Source organism: Ahaetulla prasina, chromosome 15, assembly GCF_028640845.1.
Source record: "Ahaetulla prasina isolate Xishuangbanna chromosome 15, ASM2864084v1, whole genome shotgun sequence".
NCBI classification, from domain to species: domain Eukaryota; kingdom Metazoa; phylum Chordata; class Lepidosauria; order Squamata; family Colubridae; genus Ahaetulla; species Ahaetulla prasina.
This window is the reverse complement of record NC_080553.1, coordinates 1182155-1207788: the sequence shown is the minus strand read 5'-3', so window position 1 is coordinate 1207788 and position 25634 is coordinate 1182155. Positions and strand designations below refer to the sequence as shown.

The following is a 25634-nucleotide window of genomic DNA, read 5'->3' as shown; positions in this document are numbered from 1 at the left end:
ACAACGTTTAGCAAGGGGGGGAGGCAGCTGCTTGGTCGCCCGATGTGCCTCACAACAGTTCAGCCATGGCTGGGGAGTAAAACTCCTGCATACTCTGCTCCTCCCTTTGGAGTCTCTCCGTGGCCCCACCAGGGATGCCAATTCCAGCCTGCTGCCTAGTTCAAAAGGGGAGGGGGACAAAATCAGCGGCCTCTGCTTCAGCCCCTCCGCCTCTTTTGACACACACATACACACACACGCACGGGCGCATCTCCACAGAGGTCAGCCCCGCCCGGAAGGCACCTCTGGGTGAGCGTGGGAAGCAGGCTCTGCCCTCCGGGGTGGGGGGATGGGGGGGCGTCGCTGTCCTCAGGGCTGAATCCCACCAAGCGCTTCCTGGGCTCGATGTGCTGAGTGGAGCCGGCCGAGGGAGGCCTCGCAGGGACCCACCTGGGGAATCCGAGGCGGCGCAGGGAGAAGCGGGCGATGCTCCCGGACAGGAGCCAGGGAGTTCGGGCCCAGGGACCCCCGCGGCTTGGCTTGGCTTGGCTTGGGGGCTGTGCAATGTGTCAGTCTTGCAGGGCAGGGAGGACGAACCCGGCTGGACGCTGAGCATCGCCTGCGCTCCCCCCCCCCCGCCCGGTGGACTTCGGTCTCACTGGCTTGAGAGCCTCCCGCAAAAGAGCGGCTGGGGGGCGAGGCAGGAGGGCGGCTCCCCACGCGGGTTTCGCAGCCTCCATGACCCGATGCGTCCGCGGCATTGGGGGGGGGGAGGCCGGCTGGACCGCCCGGATCCTTCCCGGACGCCTCCCGCGGGGGAAGCTGCGATCAGGCTCGCTTAATGGTTAACTGGCGGCCGCCTCCCGAGCTCAGCAGCCGCGCCGCCCAGGCAGAGGAGCAGAGCGGCGGCGGCGATGGCTGTGCGGCTGGACTCGCTGGAGCGCTGCCTGGAGCGGTACCTGCCCGCCGCCGAGCTGGCCGAGGCGAAGCGGCTCCTCTTCGGGGAGCCCCTCAGGTGGGCCGGGGAAGCCGGCCCCTCCCCTCCCGGGGGGCTTCGAGGGCTCCCTCCGCCCAAAGACCACTGCGCCCTCCGCCCAGCGTCTCCTCTCCGGGGCCTCGGGCTTGGGCGGCCGCGGCGGGAGCCTTTGAGCGGCTTCCCGCAGGAGCCTGGCCCGGTCGCTCCGTCCGCTGCTTCCCGAGCCCGACCCGGAACGCGGCTGGCTGCGAAGGGGCTTTGCGCGCTCGGAGAAGGGCCGGGGCGAAGGGCGCTTCCTCGGGCGAAGGAGCGGAGCGGCTGCCTCTCGGGGCAGCAGAAGAGGGGAGCCTCCCGCGCGCCCCGGCCTGGCAACTCCAGCTTTGGACGGCCCCAACCTGGGTGTGAAGGGCCCCCAACGGGGGAGAGAGAGGACCGCAGTCTGGACTGGCCTTCCAGGCTGGCCCACCCGAGCCACGCGGGTCTCGCCTGCAGGAACCCTTGACGGGGGTCCCCACTCCACTTCAGCAGCCCCGGCAAAGGCCCTCTCAGGCTCCCCTTCCTTCGTGGGGTGGGCTTCTGGTGCTGTGCCCAGCCGGCCCTCATCCCCCATATGATGGAAGGGGGGTCTCTGTGGAGTTTCCAGCTTCCCCCCCTTCCTTTGCTCCCCCCCCAATCCCATTCCCCCACAGCTGGTTTTCAAGGCGCTGGGAGGAGGAAGCGCAGCCCCCCCCTCCGTCTCCCAGTGTTTGTCCAGGGATTGGGAAGACATGAATAGCCACCTTCACTTTGTGTGTAAAATCCATGAAGAATAAAGCAGAGGAAGTCAATTTCTGGCTGTGCTCCCCCACCAGGAGGTTGTGCCTGGTGTCCCCCTGAAAAATCAGTTGTGCTTTTCAAGTGAATAAAAAGTGCTCAAACAAAGCTTAAGGGAGACTTTTAGAAGTTCCTTTGGTTTGTGATATATCATCTGTCCCAACTTTATGCATAATTAAGGATACACTGAAAAACTATCCTAGGTGACATTTTAGATCCTGTGTTTACTTACTGGCATTCTATGATTGTATTTCACTCTTCAGTCCAATTATAAATTTTCCACATTTCATTTGGATCTAAAAAGTCAGAAGATCCTTTATTATCTGGTAGGTAATCGCAGGAAAAAGAGCGGCTTTCCACCTTTTCTTCCAACTTATTGCAGGCCACTGGAACTGCCCAAGGAGGCTCTCTCGGCTGCTGCAGAGAGGGACTTTGAGTTGCAGGGCCATAAGTTTGAAGCTGCACCTGAGCAGCTGCGGCAGCCACGCCTGGTCCGAGTGGGGCTGATCCAGAACAAGATTCCTCTGGCTACGGACGCTCCAGTCGCTGAGCAGGTAGGCGCTGTGGGGCTTCTCAAGGAGATCAACACAGCCTCCACGTTAACCATTCATCTGCAGTGGCCCATGGAGCCTGAAAGGAAGATGTGGAACCAGCACGTTTGGACAGCTGGAAACCACAGAGGGCTTGTGGGGACAGTGATGAGTAGTGGTGAGAAGGGTGAAAGGTCTCCTGCTTGCTGTGCCCTCCACATGTTTATCGAGTGGGCAGGGAAAGGGTGGGATAGCCTGGGTTTTGGGGTGGGCTCTAGGTCACTGAAGCTACAGATACAAATCCTCAGATACCATCCACAAAAGATGGCTCCTCCTTCAAAAGGCCACAAGCAAGTTTGGCCGCCCATCATTGTTGTAACTCATGCAATCGCCTTCATTATAATAAATTATTCAAAAGTCATTTTGATGAAATGCATAACAATGGAGGCTGTCCTCTTTTCTGTTCTCTTTTGATAACCTTCTCATTACTCAAGACTTTAGCTCTGGGCCTGGCATGTGACTTGGGGTGTGCAGGCCCTATCCTGGCTCTGAGCACTGGCTTGAAGTGAGCAAAATGCGGGGCACCCCTTGTCCAGCCAGTGGTGAAGGAAGCCCTTCTTGGGATGATGAAGAAGAAGCTGCTCGTGATTCCAGGATGTCCCTGGCAGCTGCCCCTTTGGTGTGTGGGGGGGATGCTGCCCCTTTTGCTGGGTTTAGAACATTGTTAGTCTTATTCTCCAAATAACTGCTGGCTCTTATTCTCTCAAAGGGGGCGGGGGGTGGGGGGAGAGATGCTCCTTTACATCTTTTAAGAGGTTTTTAAGTATGGAACTCACTAAAAAGCTTCCTTCGTAATCCTTGGGCATCTGCCCCTTTTCTCACTTGGCATTTTCCTGTGTTTTTGAGCCAGAGAGGGGAAGGAGAGTAATAGTAATTTATTAACACTCTGTGTTGCTTTAACCTGGGATGCTGCTTCTGCCTAGGTAACTGCACTGCACAGCCGCATACAAGAGATTGTGGAAGTGGCTGAAATATGTGGAGTAAATGTGATCTGTTTCCAGGAGGCTTGGAGTAAGTCCCGGGTGGTCTCTGCTCAACCTCTGCCCACTCAAAGCTTGGATTTATAAAGTAATTCAGTAACCAGACAAACGTTGGTCTTATTGAGAGATCTGGAGCGGAAGGGCTGCCCTGAGCTAGTATCCATGGGGAGGGGAGGGGAGGGGGGCATGAAATAACCTTGTAGGGTAGGTTTGATTGTGCTGCAAAATAACCCTGTGAAGGGGAATATATTTATTATGGCATAAGCCATCTTGGATGAAGAAGACGAGGGCTATTTAGCAGATAGTGGAGAGGAGACAGCCAGAAGGCAAAGCTAAAAGACCAATTGGGAGGCAGGACCAGAAAAGGCAGGAAGAGGCTAGAGGGAGAAATTCTCAGGCTGGCTAGATTGAAATGCCCCTCTTGAAAACTCCTCCCAGGGGGGGGGAGGGATTAGTGAAGGGAGGGGGGTTGGGGAGAAAGGAATTTTTCTTTGTAAAACGTTTTGAATAAAAAAAAGAAAACTCCTCCCAGGTTGCAGGAAATAACCCCACCCCCCACCCACCCCCAGCCCCGGTCTGGTGGGAGAAGGGGGCGCTATTCCTTCCAGAGAGGTGAGGTGAGTGACCAGGTGAGAGAGTCCCTGATGTGGAGGAGGGTCGTCTTGAAGTTGTTGTTGTTGTTGTTGTTGTTGTTGTTGTTGTTGTTATTGTTATTATTATTATTATTATTATTATTATTATTATTATTATTATTATTATTATTATTTATTAGATTTCTATACCGCCCTTCTCCCGAAGGACTCAGGGCGGTGTACAGCCAGAATGAAAACCCAAACAATACAATATACAATTAAAACAAAATTAAAAAACTTATTATACAATTGGCCGAAAGTTCTCCCTTCTTCCTTCTTGGGGGCAGAGGAGAGGCAGTGGAGGGGGTGGGGCTTGGTGGGACTGGATTTTGGCAGGGTTTGCACTTCGAAGGTGGGAAGGTGCTTGTTACTCAGCCCTGTTTCCAAGTGGCAGCATCACACACAGATGTGGTCCTCAACAATTTCTCTTCAAAGGACTGTCAAGCAACCGAAGATGGGAAAAATACTTTGTTGTTTTACGTTGCTGTTTTGACTCTATTTGTACACTGCGTAGAGTCATCTAGGCAAGATGGGCGGCATATAAGTTGAATGAATGGATGGATGAATCAATTGATAGAGATGATAATGAGAGAGAGAGAGAGAGTGGGTAGGTAGGTAGGTAGGTAGGTAGGTAGGTAGGTAGGTAGGTAGGAAGGAAGGAAGGAAGGAAGGAAGGAAGACAGATCCTGATTGGCTTCAGTAGAGTGAATGGAACAGGCCTGGATGGGGGAGGAAACGAGCTGATCTAAGACCCAAACCAGTATTCCTCTGAAATTTGTTGTAATCTTTTCAAGTTAGGAACTTGAGTTTTACAATAAAATTGAAGACTATTTTGCAAATACTTCACTTGATTTTAAGGAATGTAAACCTGCAAAGTCAACATCTCTCCCCTGGCTTAGAATTCCACCTTTGCAGAGGCGATTGTGTTAGTGGCAGAGAGGCAGAGTCAATATTTACAGGCTTCCTGACCAGTTTAAAAGCTGCTTTGTTTAACCAGAGCAAAGCTGGTGCTGATATCTTTTTATGCTCTTTTCACCAGCCATGCCCTTTGCTTTCTGCACACGAGAGAAACTGCCATGGACTGAATTTGCGGAGTCAGCAGAAGACGGACCCACCACAAGATTCTGCCAGATGGTAGAGAAGTCCTTTTTGCTTCCCCCACCAAATACTGCAAATACTGTGCTTTTAACATTGTCTGTGGCACATAGTTTGGTTCTGCATATTATTTTCCATTCATATCCTGCATTTTCTCTATACGTTCTCATCCTTCTGCAAATTGGGAGGGCTGTGAATGTCTTTTACTGCAGGAGCCAGCAGCTCTTTGCCAAAAGGAGGTTATGACTGATCACGCTTGTGATTGTATGCATCGTCATTTTGAAGTCAGGCCCATTTAACTCAATGGGACGGACATTTGTTTATTATGAATGTGTATTGGGAAGGAATTAACAGTGAGAAACGAATAGCCTGGGTGGTCCTATTTGGCTCCATTTATTGTTTCAGTCAAAAATGGGTGGATAAGATGAAAATGATCTTGAGGAGAAGAAGAGGGAGGCTGCAGCTTTGGAGCTTTGTGCATCCAAGTGAATTTCCCTGAAAGTTGATCCTCCCTTCTTGAGTGGGGAGCATCTTGTTCCATGAAGAGATTCCAAAGGGGCTAAACTGCTCTGGTTCACATCTCCACTCTTTCCACTAAAGTCTAAGTTCAAGAATGGGTGACTGTTAATGTGGGATTGATGACCTTCTGGGGGATGTTGTGGTAAACATTCAGGCAAAAGGGATCACAAGATGACCGGAGGGGAAGGAAGAGAGAATGTAATTGGATCAATGGAATATAATACAAAAAGCTCTTTCCAGAAAGGACAATAATATAATTCATTCACTCTTCAGTTGCACAGAGAGGATAATTGCTACATTTCTAGAAAATGAACCCGGTGCTCCTGGCTGATCTCAGATGTGCTCTGCGAAAGGGCAGTTCTGGTCCACCCCCAAAAGTGCAGCATACAATGTGGCATAATTTTGTTTGCAGCTGGCTAAGAAACACAATCTGGTTGTGGTCTCTCCCATCCTGGAAAGGGACGCTGCCCACGGAGGAACTCTGTGGAATTCAGCCGTGGTCATTTCCAACTCTGGTTCTGTGCTGGGGAAGAGCAGGAAGAATCACATCCCTCGGGTGGGCGACTTCAATGAGGTGAGATGTGGGATGGCCGGGAGGGGGGGCATGGGGACCCCCCCTGCCTCTGCAGGGCTGATGCTTTGGGGTCTGGGGGGGGGCAGGAAAACATCCCCAGGACTGGAAATGGTGGCTAATCCTTCCCACTGCACTGAGACGGAGTCGTGTGCGGGGAAAGAACTCCTGGCTTAATCCCCAAAAGGGAAAGTAGCCGATGGAAAGGCAGAGATCTCGCAGGAAGTTGGATGATCCAGCTAAGCAGCCCAAAGAAAAAAATTGGCACCCAGCAAGCAGAGGCTGCAACCATCTGATTGGGGGTGAGGCCTCTTCCCTCTGACCTGGCAGGGCCAGGGAGCCTCTCCAGACATGGGCATTTGGTGAAGGAGAGAGGGTGCAGTGTTTGGTTTTGAAAGGGCTCCAGGACAAACTTTCACACTGGATTCCATTTTGATGGCGAAACTGCAGGCTCAAGGGTGAAATGGGCTGCTTTGAGGATTTGAGATTCAAGTCAGAGGAGCTGCATTGTGGGGCCGCATCAGGAGGGGCTCTTGAGGGACAGAGGAGCCCTAGAGTTCTGCAACAGGTGCTGGGACCTGCAATTACCTCATCAAGGTCCAGCGAAGCCAGGAAGATGTCCATGTGCCAGCAGAGTCATGAAAAGCTCATATTTCCTGTGGGACAAAGGTTCTCTGGAACGGATTCCATTAGGTCTCTCTCTCTTAACCAAGTGGACAAACAACAAGGAAGGAACAAATGGCCACCAGAGTTCTAGTGACGAGACATGTATACCCCCCACCCCCAGCAACCAGGGACTCAATTAGAATAGTTCCCTCCCTGGAATATTTTCTTTGTTTTTTTATTGTACAGAAAGTTCACTTTCTACTGCAGATTTATTTTTATTCGTGCTCAGACTGTGATAGTGGAATAATCCCGGGCAAAGGACAAAGCCTCCAATCACCTGAGCATTGCAGCAAATCTGTCAGCTATTGGGGAGCCAACTCACCAAGGGCTCTGGGTGCAAGCAGACATTTGGCTTAGCCAAACATCCAGCTTCCCCCACCCCCCCACTTTTAGACACACTGCCAAGCATCACCGGTCACTCTCCCTTAGCCGTAGGGACTTCCTGGGAATGTGGGAGTGCTCAAAATATCTTCTCCAGCATCAGGCCTTAGATCAAGCAATGAATTTTGAAAACTAAGATTGGTGCTGAGCAGCTTTCTGGGTTTCTTTTTTTTTTTTTATTCAAAAAAGTTTTACAGAAATTTTTTTCCCCCTTTCCCCCCACCTCCCCTCCCCCCTCCCTTCACAACCCCCTCCCCCCCCCCGACTTCCCGGAACGAGCACAAGATATAGTTAAAAATAAAACAAACATATGCTAAAAATTTTCGTCCCAACTTAATTATACCCTACAATCATCAATTCCTAACTTCCCCAAAACAATCAAAATAATACATCATAATCATTCAAAACAGTCTGATAACTCTTAGTCTGATATCTACTTTGAATATAGTCAATCCATTTTTCCATTCCTTTAAGTATCTTTCTTGTATTGTCTTTCAAAAGGCTGATATCTTCGCCATCTCAGCCAAATTGGCAACTTTCAATATCCATTCTTCTATTGTAGGTACTTCTTTTTCTTCCAGTATTGTCCTATTAGTAATCTTGCTGCTGTTATTAGATTTAAAATCAATTTAGTCTCAATTACTGTACAGTCCGTAATAATTCCCAACAAAAAAATTGCGGCAGGAACTTTATCTTCTTTTCAAAGCATTTTGTAAAATCCACCAAATTTTTATCCAAAAGGCCTTTATATCCTTACAAGTCCACCAAATATGAAAATATGTAGCATCATCACAATTACATCTCCAACATTTTGCTTGCATATCTGGATACATACACGATAATTTTTTAGGATCTAGATGCCATCTATAAAACATTTTATAAAAATTTTCCCTCAGATTCTGTGCCTGCGTGAATTTAACATTTCTAACCCAAATTTTTTCCCAAGTTTCCAATAATATTGGCTCCTGAAAATTTTGTGCCCACTTTATCATACAGTCCTTTACCAAGTCCCTTTCAGAATCTATTTCAAGTAACACATTATACAATCTCTTTATATGCTCCTGAGACTGATTTCTAATTTGCTTTACCAAATTTCCCTCGTTCTGCTCTATACCAATTTTCTGATCTTCCTTCCATCTAGCACGTAGTTGCTCATATTGAAACCAAGTATAATTTTTCCCTTCTTCTTTTAGTACGTGCAGAGATTTTAATTGCAAATTACCTCTTTCAGTATACAAAAGATCTTTATATGTAATCATTTCCTGATTCTGTTCTATATTTATATTCTCTATTGTATGTCTAGGACTTGCCCATATAGGAACCTTATAATTTAGTTTGTAAGAATATTTTTTCCAAACACGCAGAAGAGCAGATCTTAACACATGATTTTTAAAGGCCTTATCGACTTTTTTGTCATAAATTAAATATGCATGCCATCCATATAGCAAGTCATAACCTTCTATATTCAAAATTCTTTCCTCCGTTAAATTAAACCAATCACTTATTGCAGAGAGAGCAGCTGCTTCATAGTATAATTTAAAATTGGGCATTTTTAAACCTCCCCTTTCCCGAGAATCTTGAATTATTTTCATTTTAACCCTCGCTTTTTTACCTTCCCATATAAATTTATTAATTCCCTTCTGCCATTCCTCAAGATTCTTATCTTTCTTAATTATTGGTATCATCTGAAAGAGGAATAAAAATCTAGGTAAAACATTCATTTTAATAGCAGCTATTCTCCCCAGCAAGGATAATTGCAATTTTTTCCAAACAATCAACTCCTTCTGAACTTTTTGCCATAAAACCTCATAGTTATTCTTATATAATTTCACACACAGCTTTCTGGGTTTCATGTGGAAGCAAGAAACAGGGGCTGGGGAGGGGTCTGCGAAAGAGGACATGTGTGGAGGTCAGTCTTGTGAACAGCTCAGTCCCAGTGGGGTGTCCTGTAGATGGGGCTGGATATATATAGGAAGAAGAAAGAAAAGAAAAAAAACAATAGGACAGGAACGGTAGGCACGTTTGTGCGCTTATGTATGCCCCTTATGGTCCTCTTAGGAATGAGGTGAGGTCAATAGTAGAAAGTTTTTGGTTAAAGCTTTTAGGATTATGAGAAGAGACCACAGAGTCAGGTAAAGTATTCCAAGCACTGATGATTCTGTTACAGAAGTCATATTTTCTGCAATCTAGATTAAAACGGTTGACATTAAGTTTAAATCTATTAGTTGCTCTAGTATTATTGCAATTAAAGCTGAAGTAGTCTTTGACCGGAAGGACATTAGATGATTCTGTGAGTTAAACTTAGGTCTTGTCGAAGGCGACTGAGTTCCAAGTTTTCTAAGCCTAGGATTTCAAGTCTGGTGGGATAAGGTATTTTATTATTTTCAGAGGAATGGAGAACTCTTCTTGTAAAATATTTCTGGACACATTCAATTGTATTGATGTCAGAGATGTGGTTCCAAACAAGCGAGTTGTATTCTAGAATTGGTCTAGCAAATGTTTTATATGCTCTGGTTAGAAGTGTGGTGTTTTTGGAAAAGAAGCTACGCAAGATTAGGTTTACAACTCTTAGAGCTTTTTTTGCTATGTAGTTGCAGTGGGCTTTGGCACTTAGATCATTTGACATGAAAACTCCAAGGTCTTTAACGGGATGGAGGTCGTCTGTAAGGTAATGTCCATCTAGTATGTACTTAGTGTTTGGGTTCTTTTTTCCTATATGTAAGACTGAGCATTTGCTGGTTGAAATTTGGAGCTGCCAATTTTTAGACCAAGCGGTTAGATGGTCAAGGTCGTTTTGAATGATAGAAGTATTATCTGTGGTGTTAAATAGTTTGACATCGTCAGCAAAGAGAACACAATTACTTGAGATATGGTCACAAAGATCATTAATGTATAGTATAAAGAGTGTTGGTCCAAGGACGCTGCCTTGAGGAACGCCACTCTTGACAGGAACAGGATTTGATAAAGCATTGCCAATTTTGACCACTTGTTGTCTGTTAGACAGAAAAGCAGATATCCATTTGTGAAGGGGTCCTGAGATGCCATAGGATGTTAGTTTTAGGAGAAGTTTATCGTGTACTACTGAGTCAAAAGCTTTGCAGAAGTCTATGTAGATTGCATCTATTGATTTGCCTTGATCAAGATTTGTAGTCCATATGTTTTTACAGTGGAGAAGTTGTAAGTTACATGATAATTTTTTCCTGAAACCAAATTGTTTATTGGAGAGTAGGTTGTTAGTTTCTAAGTGTGAGGTAATGGATTGGTTGATGATTGATTCCATGACTTTGCAGGTGACACAGCAAAGAGAGATCGGTCTGTAATTTTCGACTAAGCTGGGGTCTCCTTTTTTGAAGATAGGGATGACTGTGGCTAGTGACCAAAGTTTGGGAAGAGAACTGGTAGTGAAAGCTTTATCAAAGATAATACTTAGGGGTTCTGCTATATTAATGGAAAGTTTTTTTAAGAAGTATGCACATAGTCCATTGGGACCAATAGATAGCGATGGTTTTAAGTTATGAAGAGCTTTTCCAACGTTGTCTTCTGTGAAATCTATATGAGTTAAGTCATCATAATCATTGCTGGTACGTTTGTGGAATGTCGGATATGTGTTATCAATGTTAAACAAAACTGATCCAAAGAAAATGTTGAAGAGGTTTGCTTTAACTGTTTCGTCATTGGATTCTTTGTTGTTAGAATCTTGTAGTGGTGGGATGGATCTTGAATCTTTAAGTTTATTGTTAACAAAATTATATAAGGCACGATTGGAATTTGTGCGCAGAAGGTTCTCTTTGCTTGGTGTGGTAATTTGTGCATTCAGTTTTTATTTGGTTGCATATATTTCTATAGCGGTTTTGAAATTTGCAACATAGCCTTTTTGTTTCTTTTCAGAGGATTTTTTTTTGATTGAAGCTTTTTTATTGATATGGGTTGTTTGTTTTTCCTGATCATGGTAGTCATTTGTGGTACATATAGTTTAATGACTCTATTGATTTCAAGTAGGAAGACTCTATAGTGGTCTTCAGCGGTTATGCAGGTTGCAGACAGATTTTGCCAGTCCAGAAATGAAAGATCGTTGTTTATAAGGTCGTAATTGGCTTTTTGAAGATAGGGATGACTGTGGCTAGTGACCAAAGTTTGGGAAGAGAACTGGTAGTGAAAGCTTTATCAAAGATAATATTTAGGGGTTCTGCTATATTAATGGAAAGTTTTTTTAAGAAGTATGCACATAGTCCATCGGGTCCAATAGATAGCGATGGTTTTAGGTTATGAAGAGCTTTTCCAACGTTATCTTCTGTGAAATCTATATGAGTTAAGTCATCATAATCATTGCTGGTACGTTTGTGGAATGTCGGATATGTGTTATCGGAGTTAACAAAAACTGAGCCAAAGAAAATGTTGAAGAGGTTTGCTTTAACTGTTTCATCATTGCATTCTTTGTTGTTAGAATCTTTTAGTGGTGGGATGGATCTTGAGTCTTTAAGTTTATTGTTAACAAAATTATAAAAGGCACGATTGGAATTTGTGCGCAGAAGGTTCTCTTTTTGCTTGGTGTGGTAAGTTATGCATTCAGTTTTTATTTGGTTGCATATATTTCTATAGCGGTTTTTGAAATTTGCAACATAGCCTTTTTTGTTTCTTTTCCAGAGGGATTTTTTTTTTGATTGAAGCTTTTTTATTGATATAGTTTGTTTTTCCTGATCATGGTAGTCATTTGTGGTACATATAGTTTAATGACTCTATTGATTTCAAGTCGGAAGACTCTATAGTGGTCTTCAGCGGTTATGCAGGTTGCAAACAGATTTTGCCAGTCCAGAAATGAAAGATTGTTGTTTATAAGGTCGTAATTGGCTTTTTTGAAGTTGTAGTTGGGAATACTGTTGTTATGACGATTTAAGTATGGACGTATATTGAGACGAAAATCAATCATATAGACTAGATAGGAATATATTTGTGCAAAGTCCAGCAAAACCACTAAAATTGCTCTTGGAAGAAACGAGTAAAGTTTTCTTTAGCTATTCTGAATATTTTCAGATGTAGCCACAGAGCTTTTACCACCAGCTTAGAGCTATGTAGTAGAAACAAAGGGTTAAATGGATGAGGTGGGACTGAAATGAGTCCCTCCACCTGTTCTGTGTCCAAACTTGGCTTCTTTTCCTTCTAATTAACTATTTTTTCAAGGAAGGGAACTTCAAGGAACGGAGTGTATCGAGAGAGATTCTAGAGAATCATTTGCAAATAATGAATTTGTATGTAATGGAGTGGGGAAATAAAATGTTTTGGAGGCTACATGTTTAATAAAGATGGTAAGGAAATAAAAGCAAAGGGGAGCTGAAGTCAGAGAATCAAACCCATTATCTTCACTGTTTCTGCGCTAAAGTTTGAAATATGGGTAACAACATGAACTGAATATCATGAGGCACAAAGACCTATCAAGGATCCCACCAGAGAAACGTTGGACTTGATGTGGACACCTTGAATCAGAGGTGGAGGGGAGGGAGGTGTTGAAGTCCTGGCTAGGCCCAGCCCTGCAGGACATACGAGCATGGAAGGCATCTGGGTTACGATAAAAGGACAATCTCATAGGAAAGATGCCTTGCTGGGACTTGGCTACAGATCACGAACCAGTCGGAATATTTATTAAAACAATAACTGAAGCTTCAAAACACCATGAAGTGGCTGCGATGGGAGAGTTCAACCACCCAGGCATCTGTTGGCAGACTCATTCACAAAGCTGGAAGATCTGGCCCACCCCCAGGAAGACTGATGGAGATTGCAATCTCATCTGGATAATGTAGACGTCTGGGATCAGCAGGACTTTGATTTGAGCGAAATCCCAGGTGTTCTATTTTAGGGAGGTAAAATATAGGATACACACAGGTACACAGTGATGGCTTCATGATGGAAACACCATGTTGGAGAATGTCTTGGGTGTGAGAGGGCGGTTGGAAGCCCTCTCACACCCAACAGCAGAACCACAGTGGAAAAAGCACTGCGTTAAAGAAGCAGAAGATTTTACCCAGCCCTCGCTCAGCCCTAGTGAGGCTCTACCTGAAGCATCGTGGACGATTCTGGGCACCACGGTTCCAGAGGCTTATTGGCAGTCAGAAGACATTCAGAGGACAGCAAAGATGACCCAGGCCTTGAGGACTGTCTGCAGAAGAGATCCAGTCACATAAAAGGAGTCCTGGAGGGACGATTTCCCAGGCTGCAGAATCTAGGGCCAGAAATAAGGGGTGTCAGTTGCAGCCACCTAGATTTCATTTAAATGCAAGGACAAAGATTTTGGCAGTAAGTGCTGCTCTGGAGATGAGTGGCCTACCTGCAGAGGCTTGTGGCTTCTCCATCTTGAAATTTGTGAGAAGAAGATGGACATCAGCCGCTCAGGCATGGTGGCTTAATGCTATTCCTGCGGAGGGTGGGAGTAGAAGAGGCTCTGGAGTTCTAACCGTGATTTAGTCCTGAGGTGTCGGATCATCTCTTTTACAGTCGAGATATTATCTGGAAGGGGACCGAGGACACCCAGTGTTTGAGACCCAGTTTGGGAAGATTGCGGTGAATATTTGCTTTGGTCGCCATCATCCCCTCAACTGGCTCATGTACAGTTTGAATGGAGCAGAGATCATCTTTAACCCTTCGGCCACTATTGGTAAACTCAGGTATAGTTACCATTGTTTTTTCATTGCAGCAAAATGGAATAAAATAGCTGGATAGATCCCATCAATAACAGAATTTTGCAGCTTCCTAATGAGAAGGCATTTAGATAGTCTCTTGGTCTGTGACTTATCTGTCTTGAAGGAAAACCTTGTCTCCAGAAACTCAGATCCTTCCATCCATTTTGTAGCACTTCTGGCATTTTCCTTGGTTTGCCAAGAGGACGGCATGTGTGGGTCTCCCCTCCTTCTGCCCCCTTCAGCCAGGAGAGCCAAAAGGAGACCATGCCCTTCCCCAACTCCATTCTCTGCATCAGAAAAGCCAGAAGAAATCTGAGCTGCTTCTCTCAGATCTGCTTCTTGCACTGATGAGAAGTCTGGGAACTTTTTCCAAAACAGTCAATAGTGCAGACTTGCTAGCTTCATTTCTCTGTTATCTCCCTCTTCCTCTCCTTCTCTCTCTATCCCTCTATCATTTCTCTCTCTCCCTCTGTCCCCCCTTCTCCCTCCCCCCCTCCCTCCCTCTCCCCCCTCTCTCTCCAATGGTGGCAGATATCTGCAGTTTGAGTGTAGGATGAGGGTGGAGATTTGTTCTCTTAGCCAGTGCGTTGCTTTCCAGACATTTTGTTACCAGGCTAGGTAACCTCTTCAATGGAGTTTAGGGGGTGTCAGTGTTGGTGTTCCTCTGTTTTTAAGGGCTTTGTGTGGTCAGTAGATCTTGTGATGGGGAGGTCATGTCAGGTGAGGGTCTCTTTTCTGTGAGAAAACTTTCAGCTTCAAAGTTTTCAGTGCAGCTGGTAGTTTTCTTGACCTCCTTTGGGCTTTTACAGCCACCTGGCCACCTGGCCAGTTCTCCAAATATTGCAATGCAACAAGACGGGAATCTGCTCCATTTTGTGCCTCTTGAGGGTCCAAGGCAAAACTTGGACAGTAAGCTGAATTTCAAGTTTTAGAGGTGGAATCTTTTTTATGTAAAGAACCTACGTTATACGAATGCAAAAGGTTAAACAGTGATACAGGCCAAAATGTAACCTTTATTATTTAACCCATTACTGGGTGGGTAAGCATCAGTCTCCCATCTAATGCAGAATAGTCCAAGATTATGCAGGAAAGGTAAAGGAATGCTTCATAAACAGGTGACCTGTGTGCACGAGTTCTCCCGTAACTCTGCAAATAACTAGTTGCAGGCAGGTTCCTCCTGCTCAGGTTTTATTAACTTTATGTACTAGATGCTGTTTTAGATGACAGATTTCTTAGACCATCATGTTTCTTTCAAGAAGACCCAGAGGAGCCTCACACGCCCCTGCCCGGAGTTTGGAAGTTGTGTTTCCCCCGTAATTTTCCCCTTTCTATTCTTCAACTGTTAAGAGGGGAAGAAAAAGCCTAAATCATGGTTTGGATGCAACGAAGGATAGGATGAAAATACGCAGACCCTGCTTCAGCCCAAACACACCCATCAGAGGTCCTGGCTGGTCAGAAGAGCTCAGGAGGCCACGGTGTTGGTGGGGTAGATAATGCTGAAATTTGGCATGTGGTCCTCAGGTCACCACTGCTTTGGGAAAGTCAAGGGGAAGCTCTGGCATTTGCTCTTAGCTGGTCTGTCACTCCAACAGTGACACTTTGTAAATTGGACTTTCCTTGAAACGTGCTGGAGAAACGTTCAGCTGGTGCATAACACGGCACTGGAGTTCCATCACAAAGAATTTTGCTGGCTTTGAGTTTGCCCTGAGGCACGCGAGGCGTGCCACAAGGGCCCTCTTCCCACAGGACTCTGCTACGCTGAGTGCCCCATTGTGGCCCTCTCAGAGGGGCTCCTTCACCGAGTCTGGCCTTCTTCTGTAGCTCCTGGTTTCTATGGAGCAGGTTCATTTTTTATCCATGGTCTTACGAGAGGCTTGCTGCATTTTATGGTATATCTGTCAGGGTGCCCTGGGCCCATTTCCTGACCAAACAAGCTGTGTGGGTGGAAGAGAAAATGTGTCTGCAGAATGTAATTTTCCTGGTGGCCTTTACAGTGAATCCATGTGGCCCATCGAGGCAAGAAATGCTGCCATTGCCAACCACTGCTTCACCTGTGCCATCAACCGCGTGGGGACGGTAAGGTCTTTCAGCTCTCCTTGGCCAAAGATTTGGGTTTAGAAACTGTGGCTTTAGAGAAATTAGACATGCTGAGGAGTGGAGGGGGGGGGGCCTCATGCCATAAATCAAATTTCAGCCAGTCTTTAGTTCTTTGTTAAGTATATTGTGGCTAAAAGTCTCTGCTAAACAGAACCACGCTAAATATGGAGCAGTTAACATGAAACATAGTTGATTTAAGGGACAACAGAATTCCATATATAACAAATATTTAATAAGCCCTTAGTATAGAAATTGGTAAAGATGCCTGTGTGTATGCTGAAGTCCATAAGGGAGGTGTGTGTTTGTGTGTGGCACATTCACACTCCCTGGTCTCCACGGCTGCCTCCTTCCCACCATTTCTGCTAAGTTTTGCCCTTTCCTTCCTCCCCCACCATTCAGACATGCTGAATGCCAATCACAATTCCGATTGTTGCCCAGGAGGGGGATATTAGGGTTAGGGTTGGGAGGGTGTTTCCTCCACCTGGAAGCTCCAGGTGCCTCCAGTGTCCCCAGGGTTCTGGTCATAGTAGTGGTGGGGAGAGCAGGTACAGGCAGCTCTGCTTTACATGTTCTCAAAGCCAATAGTGGCTGGAGAAGATGCAATAAATGCTTCCAAAGCAGACAGGAGCCATTGGATGGACAAGGATTGCTGGCTAATGGGGCCTCCTGTTTCTTTCGGCCCCTTTGTAACTTGTGGACTTCAACTCCTAGAATTCCTGAGCCAACATGGCTCACTCAGGAATTCTGGGAGTTGAAGTCCACAAGTCATAAAAGGGCCATAGTTCCCCACCCCTGCTTTAGAGTAAGAGGGGTCTCAGTTTGTACCTCTTGGCTTCTCACAGGAACTTTTCCCACACCCCTTTACATCTGGAGATGGAAAACCAGGTGCGTATGGCTTTTTCCTGTGGAGTGGGGTGGGTGGGGGTGGGATGTGCTGGCTGACAACTGCAGGAGCTCTTCCCACCAGTCTCCCCAAAGGAGGATGACAGTTTGGCTATTGCCTCCACCCACCTAAGAAAGGGATATTGGTGGTAGCTGGGAAAAAACATTGGAAATACGTGCACTGAGGAATAAAGATTACTGTATTATCCCAAGCAACATTATTGCTTGGGAAAGTGAGCATGAAAAGAGCCTAGAATTCCAATTGGTCACAACCTGATCATGACCCAGAAGTAGAACAACATTTCCTGCTGTTCTCCATGAACTAACTATGGCCAGTGTTGAACACTGGGCACAGTGATGATGAACAGACAACCAAGAAATGTGTTGGGAACAGGAGAACAGATGGGGAGCATCAGGGTAAAGTTTGGGTGAAGGACTCAGGGTGGGAAGAGCAGATTGAAGCCCATCCTCAACTGTAGAAGCTCAGTTGATGGCTAAGCTCTCTTTCCCTCTCCCTTTCTCTCTCCTTCTCCCTCCCCCCTCTCCTTTCTTTCCCTCTTTTTCTCCTCCCTCTCTCTCTCTCCCTCCCCTTTTCCCTCTTTCTCTCTCCCTCTCCTTCTTCCTCTCTCCCTCCCCCCTCTCTCCTTCTCCCTCTCTCTCTGTGCAACCCAATCTACCTTGTAAGGACATTGTAGGAGAATTGGGGGGAGGGCTACTTATATCCCTCGAGCTGAAGAAAAGTCTGATGGGTGGTTAGGTCGATGGGCAGAGAGAGCTCCAAGGAGAGATTCCTGAAGAGAAGATAGCAGCTGGAAAGAGGCCACCCCAACAAGAGCCAAGGTGTCCCTCTCTTGCCAGAGGGGAGGATTAATGGATTCACGGGACAGGGAAGCAGATTCCCATGGAGGGTAATAAAAAGCTTAAAGAAAAGGAGCGCTTGGAAAGCTGGCAGCTCTCTTCATCTTTTCTCTTGTGGTGCTTGTATTTGAAACCTGATGGGCAAGGGATGGACGGAGGGAGTTTAAATGATCTCCAGCAGGAGAACAATACAGCCCTGGTCACGGGCAATGGTCACTCTCTGCTGTGGTGGATTTCTTGGTTGATTATTAATAAAGTCCTTTTGTTCTGGATTGATTTATGAAGCCCATCATGACTTGGGCTATTTTTATGGCTCAAGTTACGTAGCCGCTCCAAACGGAAGTCGGAGCCCAGGACTGTCACGAACCCAAGATGGACTCTTAGTGGCAGAGATGGACCTGAATCTTTGCAGACAAGTTAATGATGAATGGAATTTCAAGGTAAGATTTTTCCCATCTCTCTAAGCTCTTCAGTGTGTATGTCTGATCTGGGAATTTGGAACTCTGCTGGCTTTTATTCGTCTGAATATCATCTTTTATATGTGTATTCTGGAGAAACACATCTGTTCTGGGAAAGTTAATACGTTGCAGGATCTGCAAAAAATTATCATCGACAATTGGAAAACAATATTGTATTCTAAGTGACCAAGGGGAACCAGACTGTTAAAGGACATTGGCCATTTAGATTGGAGAAACACATTCATTATGCTCATTCTGAAAAGTTTTAAAACCTTTCTTTTAAAAAAATGCTCTAATTTAAACGTGAATAATTCCATCATGATGATCCCAGTTAGTCATATTTGACATTCTTTTAAGGAATTACCTAAGAATCTTTTCTTTTATGCACACTGAGAGGATATGTACCAAGACAAATTCCTTGTGTGTCCAATCACACTTAGCCAATAAAAAATATCCTATCCTATCCTATCCTATCCTATCCTATCCTATTCTATTCTATCCTATCCTATTCTATTCTATTCTATGAAGATGGAAGATATTTTCAAAAATTGCCCATGTCACTTATTTAAGAAGACCCCCTGCTTTCCATAGGTAGTTCAGGCTTATCAGCAGTGGTGTGGCTACTTCTCAAAGGGCAAGAATCCATTCCGAACCCAGATGAACAGGACCTCCAACCCAGAAGGGCCTTTTGCTGTGTGGGACCCGAGGAAGGAAATGCACCCTGTGAAGCACCAGAGACGCAGCCGCGGCTGCTTTTGGACTGGTCATTACGGCTTTGAGCAGTTTCTCTGGCCAAAACACCAGTCTCAGCTTCAACCATGAGTTGCTTAACTGCAGCCATCTTGCATTATTTCAGAAGAAATCCAGAACCTTCACCTGGTGCAAAATATGTTTGGAGTCTTAGTGGACAACCAGCTAAATATGAGCCAACAGAATGCAGCGGCAGCCAAAAAAGCCAATGCACTCCTAAATTGCATTAACAGAGGGATCCAATCAAGATCAAGTGAAGTATTAATACCACTCTATAAAGCCTTAGTAAGACCACACCTAGAGTACTGCATCCAGTTTTAGTCACCACACTATAAAAAATATGTTGAGACTCTAGAAAGAGTGCAGAGAGGGCAACCAGGATGATGAGGGGACTGGAGGCTAAAACATACGATGAATGGTTGCAGGAACTGGGCATGGCTAGTCTAGTGAAGAGAAGGACCAGGGGAGACATGTTAGAGGTCTTCCAATATTTGAGAAGCTACCCCAGAGAAGGAGGAAGGGGGTCAAGCTATCAGACAAGGATCAATGGATGGAAACTGACCAAGGAGATTCAACCTAGAAATAAGGAGAAATTTACTGACAGTGAGAACAATCAACTGATTTAACAGAAGTTGCCTTCGGAAGTTGTAGGAGCTTCATCACTTAAGACTTTCAAGAAGAGATTTGACTGCCATTTGTCAGAAATGGTGTCGGGTCGCCTGCTTGAGCAGGGGCTTGGACTAGATGACCTACAAGGTCCCTTCCAACTCTGTATCTAATCTAATCTAAATCTCTGGGAGGATCTAAACTAAACGTCTGGGAGGCTCCAAAGCTTCACAGTGCTTTACAGCCTGCTCTCTAAGCAGTTTACAGAGTCACCATATTGTCCTTAGCAATCTGGATCCTCATTTTACCAACCTCGGCAGGATGGAAGGCTGAGTCAGCCTTAAGACGGTCAGACTCGAACTCCTGGCAGTGAAATGCAGTTAGCCTGCAATACTGCATTCTAACCACTGCGCCACCATGGCTCAAAGAATTACAACCAGGTCTTGCTGATGTTGGGGGAACAGTTGGCAGGATACAGCTCTTCCCATATCAGCGTCCTATATTGCAAGGTAATATAGGATCAGGAGGATCAGTTTTGTAGTACTTGATCCTGAGCAGTGGTGAAATCGGAACCGGTTTCCTGGCCATGCACGCGCGCTGCATGCACAGTATGCACCAAAAGGAGGCTTTGGAAGAAAAGTAGAACAGCGGGGTGGGGTGGGGGTGGGGGGTCAGCTGTGGCATGCAATTTAGCTTTGCTAGAAAGCAGGAAATCCTGCTTTTTAGCAAAGCTAAACTTCCCGCTACAGCTGATCGTCGGAAATACCGGTTCGGAGGAACTGGTAGTTTTTTAAACTACTGGTTTGCCCAAACAGTTAATTACTGGTTCGTGTGAACTGGTAACTTTTTAAGCTGCCGGTTCAACTGTACCAGTAGCTTTTTTTCACTACCGGTTTGCCCAAATCGGTAGTTTTTATCACTACCTGTTCGTTCGAACCAGAGCGAACCAGTAGCATTTCACCGTTGGCCGCGGGCCCTTTTTCAGATCTCTGTTTCATCTTCATGTCTATTAATGGAAGATTTTACAGGGCAAACAGATCAATTGTTAGGATGACCTTTGCCCCCCAGGATTTGGCTGTTGTGGATTACACGGACACCAGGGGTGAAATGCTCCCGGTTTGGACTGGATTGTGCGATCTGGTAGCGATGGCGGCGGGTGGTTCGGAGAACTGGTAGCAAAAATCCCTCCCCCCCTCCCCCCGAATGCCCAGCTGAGGTTTCATCAGAGGTTTTATTTACTTTTCAAAGCATTTTTTCTTCGGCCAAAAAAATGCTTTTAAAAGTAAAAAAAAAAAAGCCTCTGATGATCGCGTGGCTCAGCTGGTATTGTCAGAACCTTTCCAAAGCATTTTTTCTATAGCCTCTTCGGCCGAAGAGGCTGTTAAAAAATGCTTTTAAAAGTTAAAAAAAAAAAAAGTTAACCACGCCCACTATCACATTTACCCCCCCCCAAGCCACGCCCACAGAACCGGTAGTAACAAATTTTACATTTCACCCCTCACACACACACACACACGTAGCAGTTGAGATCCTTGAAGCCAGTGGAGTCCTACAGGACCACGATGTCGCCAAGAACGTTGTTGGCTGGAAAGCAAAACCCTTCCTGGACTTCCTGCATTAGAGCAGGTTCTCTCTTTTTATCTGGGTATGTCCCCTCTATCCTTTGAGTGATTCTCCGGGTATAAAATGGGAGGCTGCCCCCTAAAGGGCACAGAGAGGAGGAAGGAGGTCAAGCTATTTTCCAAAGCACCAGACAAGGCCAGACAAGAAATAATGGATGGAAACTGATTAAGGAGAGATTCAACCTGGAAATAAGGAGAAATTTCCTGACACTGAGAGCAATCAACGGATGGAACAGAAGTTGCCTTCGGAAGTTGTGGGAGCTTCATCACTGGAAGCTTTCAAGAAGAGACTGGACTGCCATCTGTCAGAAATGGTGCAGGTCTCCTGCTTGGGCAGGGGGTCGGACTAGATGACCTACAAGGTCCCTTCCAACTCTGTCATTCTATTCAGTGATTTACCAGAACATGTCTGCTCTCCACAGCCTGGTTGCCTTCTGGCCCTGGCCTGCAGCCGCCCATCGAGGGTCTCTGAAGAATGTGGGTAACACAGCTTGCCCTGAACAGCATTCCCATCTCATTTGCTGGAGATGGCTTATTCACCGCTCTGTATTTCTGTGGTTTCATTGCATCTGAGCAGGTTGTTCCCCTGTTCAGATATATAATGGTTAGGAAGAATTCGTTTTATGAAGCATTTGGTAAATTAATCCTGGAAAATTGGGCTTCCTTTTTCCGCCACTAATGTGAATATTTGTTACGGGGCGCTAGCAGGGTTTGCTTGAGAAGACAAGGCAGCCCCTAAGCTGGAAGCCCCAATTTGGAAGAGCTTTGCAGCAACAGCTGAAAATAGCGGTTTCTTTTTCTCCCTTTTCCAGATGACCGGAAGGTACAAGATGTACGCAGAGGCACTTGCTGCATTCGCCCAGCCTGATTTTGTGCCCAACCTCATCCGAGAGTGACCTCTCTGCCCAAGGAGGAGGCTCTTCTGCAGATATTTCCATCTGTACAGGAATGGCCTCTTCTTTCCAAACTTTCTTTTCCTGACTGTTCTCCTCTCTTACATTAAAAGCTGCCCTGATAACTTCTCCATGCAAAAGGTCTTGTAAATGGGGCATGGAGACAAGCATCGAGGGTCTCCCCCATTAAATGGAAATATTTGGTCCTACCCTGTCCTAAAAACACTTATAAATGAAGAGGAGATATACTCGAGACAAGTTCTTAGTTCAGAAAGGCAAATTATCAGGTATGATAAAGGTCTGGTGGACGATGTCCGTGAGGAAGAGAGCGGGGAGACCTAGAAGCCCTCTCCTTGACTGGAGACCTGGAGGAAGAGCCAAGGGGGGATGGAGACCTGGATGGAACCCAGAAATCAGTTTCAGCAAAGTATCTCGATAATGTTACAGTTAGTCAAATTTAAGAGACGAGGGCAGAATGTTTCATTCAGGAAACAAGCATGAAATGCCAGAAGAGGATGGAGATTATTAATAAAATAATTCATTCAGTCGCCTGAATATGTGCGCGATTCAGGTGACTGTGAGGGCACGAATGAACCTCCAGGTGGCCTCAGCAACTCTCAGAGAGCACCAACAACCAGATGACGGCAAGGAATATAAACCCTTCCATCCGCCACCATTTATATCCACTTATATCCTTACGATTTACACTGTAATTGATTGTTTCCTGATTGCTTAATTGTAGCCTATGACTATCATTAAGTGTTGTACCTTGATGAAGGTATCTTTTCTTTTACATACACTGAGAGCCTATGCACCGAGACAAACTCCTTGTGTGTCCAATCACACTTGGCCAATAAAAAAAAAATCTATTCTATTCTATTCTATTCTATTCTATTCCATCATAACTGAGGAAGCTTCTTGGATGAGAAGTGGAATGTCTTCCAAGGAAAAACAAAAGTCCAGTTGCTTTTTGAAAAAATACCTTTGGGACATTAATGAAATGTATCTGACTCCCAGCAACACTGGCTTTTACAAATTGCTTAAAACATTAAGAAAAAGAAGGCAGAGTGAAGATGGCGACATGCCGAAACCAGATCAGAGCCAAAGGAACCAACCCCCCCTCAGCCCACTCAGTCCAATGGGAACTTCAGGCCAAAGGCCAAGGAGGAAAGAAAAATATGGCAGACAACCAGGTCCATCGAACTAGTCTGGTGACCCGCAGCAGTGCTCAACTCCCCGAGGGAATTCTACAGGCCAAGATGGGGCTCCCATTCCAGAATGCAGAGAGAGAGAGAGAGAGAGAGAGAGAGAGAGACAGGACTTTCCAACCATAAGAGGGTTGGTGGGCTGTGTTTAAGAAAGGACAGGATGGGGGGGGAGGGGGGCTTTCATTTGGCTTCCTGCATGGAGAGGCAGGAGGGATGGAGACACACACACCCATGGTCCTGCTGGCCTCTTCCAAGCCCAGCTTTCTGTAATGGTTCCTAGCTGCTAGGCTCTGCTGTTCCCTCTCCCACCTCAAGAACCAGTTCTTTTCAGAGGCTGGCCGTCTGTGGGCCCCTCCTCACCTGCCTTGAAAGGAGGGATAAGCAAGAGGCAAAGACCCTCCCCTGCACTCCCCAGGTGGGCAGACAATCGGGCACAGGGACACCTGTTGGGCAGGCTTTACCCTGTGGTCTCCTTTTCCCAGCTTCAGTTTGTCACCTTTGAGCACTCCCTGCTCATCAGGACTCCCTCTAAAGTAGATGCTTCGGGGGGGGGGGCTGTTTGTGCTCCATCATCACCTCCGAGTTCCCAAAGCACATGGAGGGAGCAGCACTGCGGAAGGGCCAAGCGCTCACTCAGTGGCAGCCGCTTTGCAGCCGCCAGCCGTTTCTACTATTTTGGGGGATGAAATCATCTCCTGGTTTTCCCTAAAGAATCAAACTGCATCTCCTTGAAAGACAGATTTTCCTTCCATGCTCCGGGAAGCAGCAAAGCATCAGCCCAGAAAGAGCAACACAAAGACCTGAAAAAAATCAGTGAATGTTTCCTTATTTAGTGATTTCACCCATTCCATCTTTTTTAAAAAAAGTCTAAGCATGCTCAAGAAAGCAGGCTTTATTGAATGGTTTACAAACAAATATACTTTTGTATATAAAACTTATTTCGCAGATTTTCTTCCCTTTTACTGTCATGTGATCATGAAGCTTGCATAAACTTTTACTTGTTCAGAGCACCCAAATGAAGAGAAAGCGTGCAGGGCCCAGGCTTCCCCAATGCCTCTGCCCCGCTTCCAAGACAGCCCCCTGCCCCTTCTCTTGCACTAGCAGCTCAGCCAGGAGCAGCTTTGCCCTCTCGGTCAGGAAGGCAGAACTTGGAGCCTCTCCTTTTCCCTGCACAGTTTCTGCACCAAGATTGGGGAGCCTCCCCCGCTGGCCTCTAAAGCGGCTGGCACATTATCCCTTATCTTGAGGATTCCAGGACAGACGGCCAACCTCAGCCGTGTGAATGTTTTCTCTGTTGAAGGTGGTGTCTTGTAATCAAGCAATCCTTCCGGCCGGTGGAGCTGCATCCTCTCCCTTGTTAAGGAGTTTTTTTTATAAAAGCAGCTGCTGTGCTTCAGCTCAGCTTGGTTCAGAGGGAGCCCTGAAAAGCAGCACCCTTAAACTGGAGACTAGAAGATTAAGCAGCATGTTAAGCCTTTACTATTTATGAACAAAACCAATACTACAAGCAGGCAAGACAGAAATAGCACTGAAGCCTCAACAATACTAAAAGTTTTGAAAGCTGGGCTCCTCCCTGTGGAAGAACTGCAGAAAGTCCAAAAGGACTCAATCTGGATGGGGGCAATAGAGGCCCCAAAACATGTCACTTGTCTTGCCTACTTCCATCGGCTCCTCACCCGACTCCCTTTCTTTGGGCTAGAAGCTTCGCTTGGATAACTTCAAAGATGCTACCCAGAATTCTCTGCCATTAATAGGCACTTACAAGAATTTGACCACAGAGCAGACATACAGCACAGAGTTATTTCAAGCCATCAGGAAAGCCAGCCCCGTCACCCTCAGCTGAGAGCAAATATGGTGTGTTGAGGTAGAAACCTGGGCCTCCCAGAGGGGTGCAGCTCTCCCCCGCCCAGCGGGCGACGCCAAGGAGCTGGGACTCCCTGGCAGATTTCCAGCCCAAGGCCAGTTCCCTGCCCCACAGCAGGAGGCTTCCGGCCCTTCTGAATGCTTCCGGCCCTTCTCGGGGCCAAAACAGATCACACTTGGACTTGATGTGGCCACTTTCATAAAACTGCCAGAGCAAGCTTGAGGCCCAGAGTGGCCATTACCTGGGCAGCTAATTTGGGGCAAAGGGTGGGAAGAAGGTCCACAGCTTCGCTTAGGTGGCAGGAGTTAAGGACGGCTAAAAGTGCAGCCCCTTAGGATTGATGGTGCTCAGAGGGCAGTTGGGAGGAACAGCTGACTGCATCTAGCTAGCAAGGTTGGCCTCTGGGTGAAGGTGAGCCTCAGGTGAGCTCCAGGAGGAAAATGCTGATGAACTGGGACCACTGAATTAACATGACGCAGCTGTGGTCTCTGAAATACTGTTGTCTTTTTTAAGACAAAATTAA

General features: G+C 46.2%; 2 protein-coding genes across 10 annotated transcripts in view; one reads left to right on the top strand and one right to left on the bottom strand.

Moving 5' to 3' along the window:
- Positions 1-25634, bottom strand: part of GUCD1 (guanylyl cyclase domain containing 1) — a 319725-nt gene that overhangs the window by 281608 nt on the left and 12483 nt on the right. The window contains exons 5-6 of one of the 6 annotated variants that reach the window (XR_009152195.1): positions 13251-13416; positions 7699-7808 (exon numbers count right to left, since the gene is read on the bottom strand). Coding sequence is in view for 1 of the 6 variants with exons in the window: in XM_058158282.1 (XP_058014265.1) it covers positions 13304-13416 (113 nt within the window). In the remaining 5 variants the exon portion in view is untranslated. Of the gene's footprint in view, positions 1-7698; positions 7809-11359; positions 13417-13521; positions 13701-22590; positions 24048-25634 lie in introns of those variants that run through there. The other 5 variants (XR_009152197.1, XR_009152193.1, XR_009152196.1 and 2 more) reach the window with 5 other exon arrangements.
- Positions 375-22168, top strand: UPB1 (beta-ureidopropionase 1). Of its 4 annotated transcripts, none has more exons than XM_058158287.1 (10): positions 375-934; positions 2151-2322; positions 3282-3369; positions 5010-5104; positions 5997-6158; positions 13689-13858; positions 15868-15949; positions 16813-16855; positions 17996-18150; positions 21959-22168. In XM_058158287.1, exons 1-10 carry the CDS (start codon positions 894-896, stop codon positions 22040-22042), a joined length of 1092 nt encoding a protein of 363 aa, XP_058014270.1. In that variant the 5' UTR covers positions 375-893; the 3' UTR covers positions 22043-22168. The 4 variants fall into 4 exon arrangements, with proteins under 4 accessions (XP_058014270.1, XP_058014268.1, XP_058014271.1 ...); XM_058158285.1 differs by having other exon boundaries at positions 375-994; XM_058158289.1 differs by lacking the exon at positions 375-934 and adding an exon at positions 2793-2977 and having other exon boundaries at positions 2195-2322.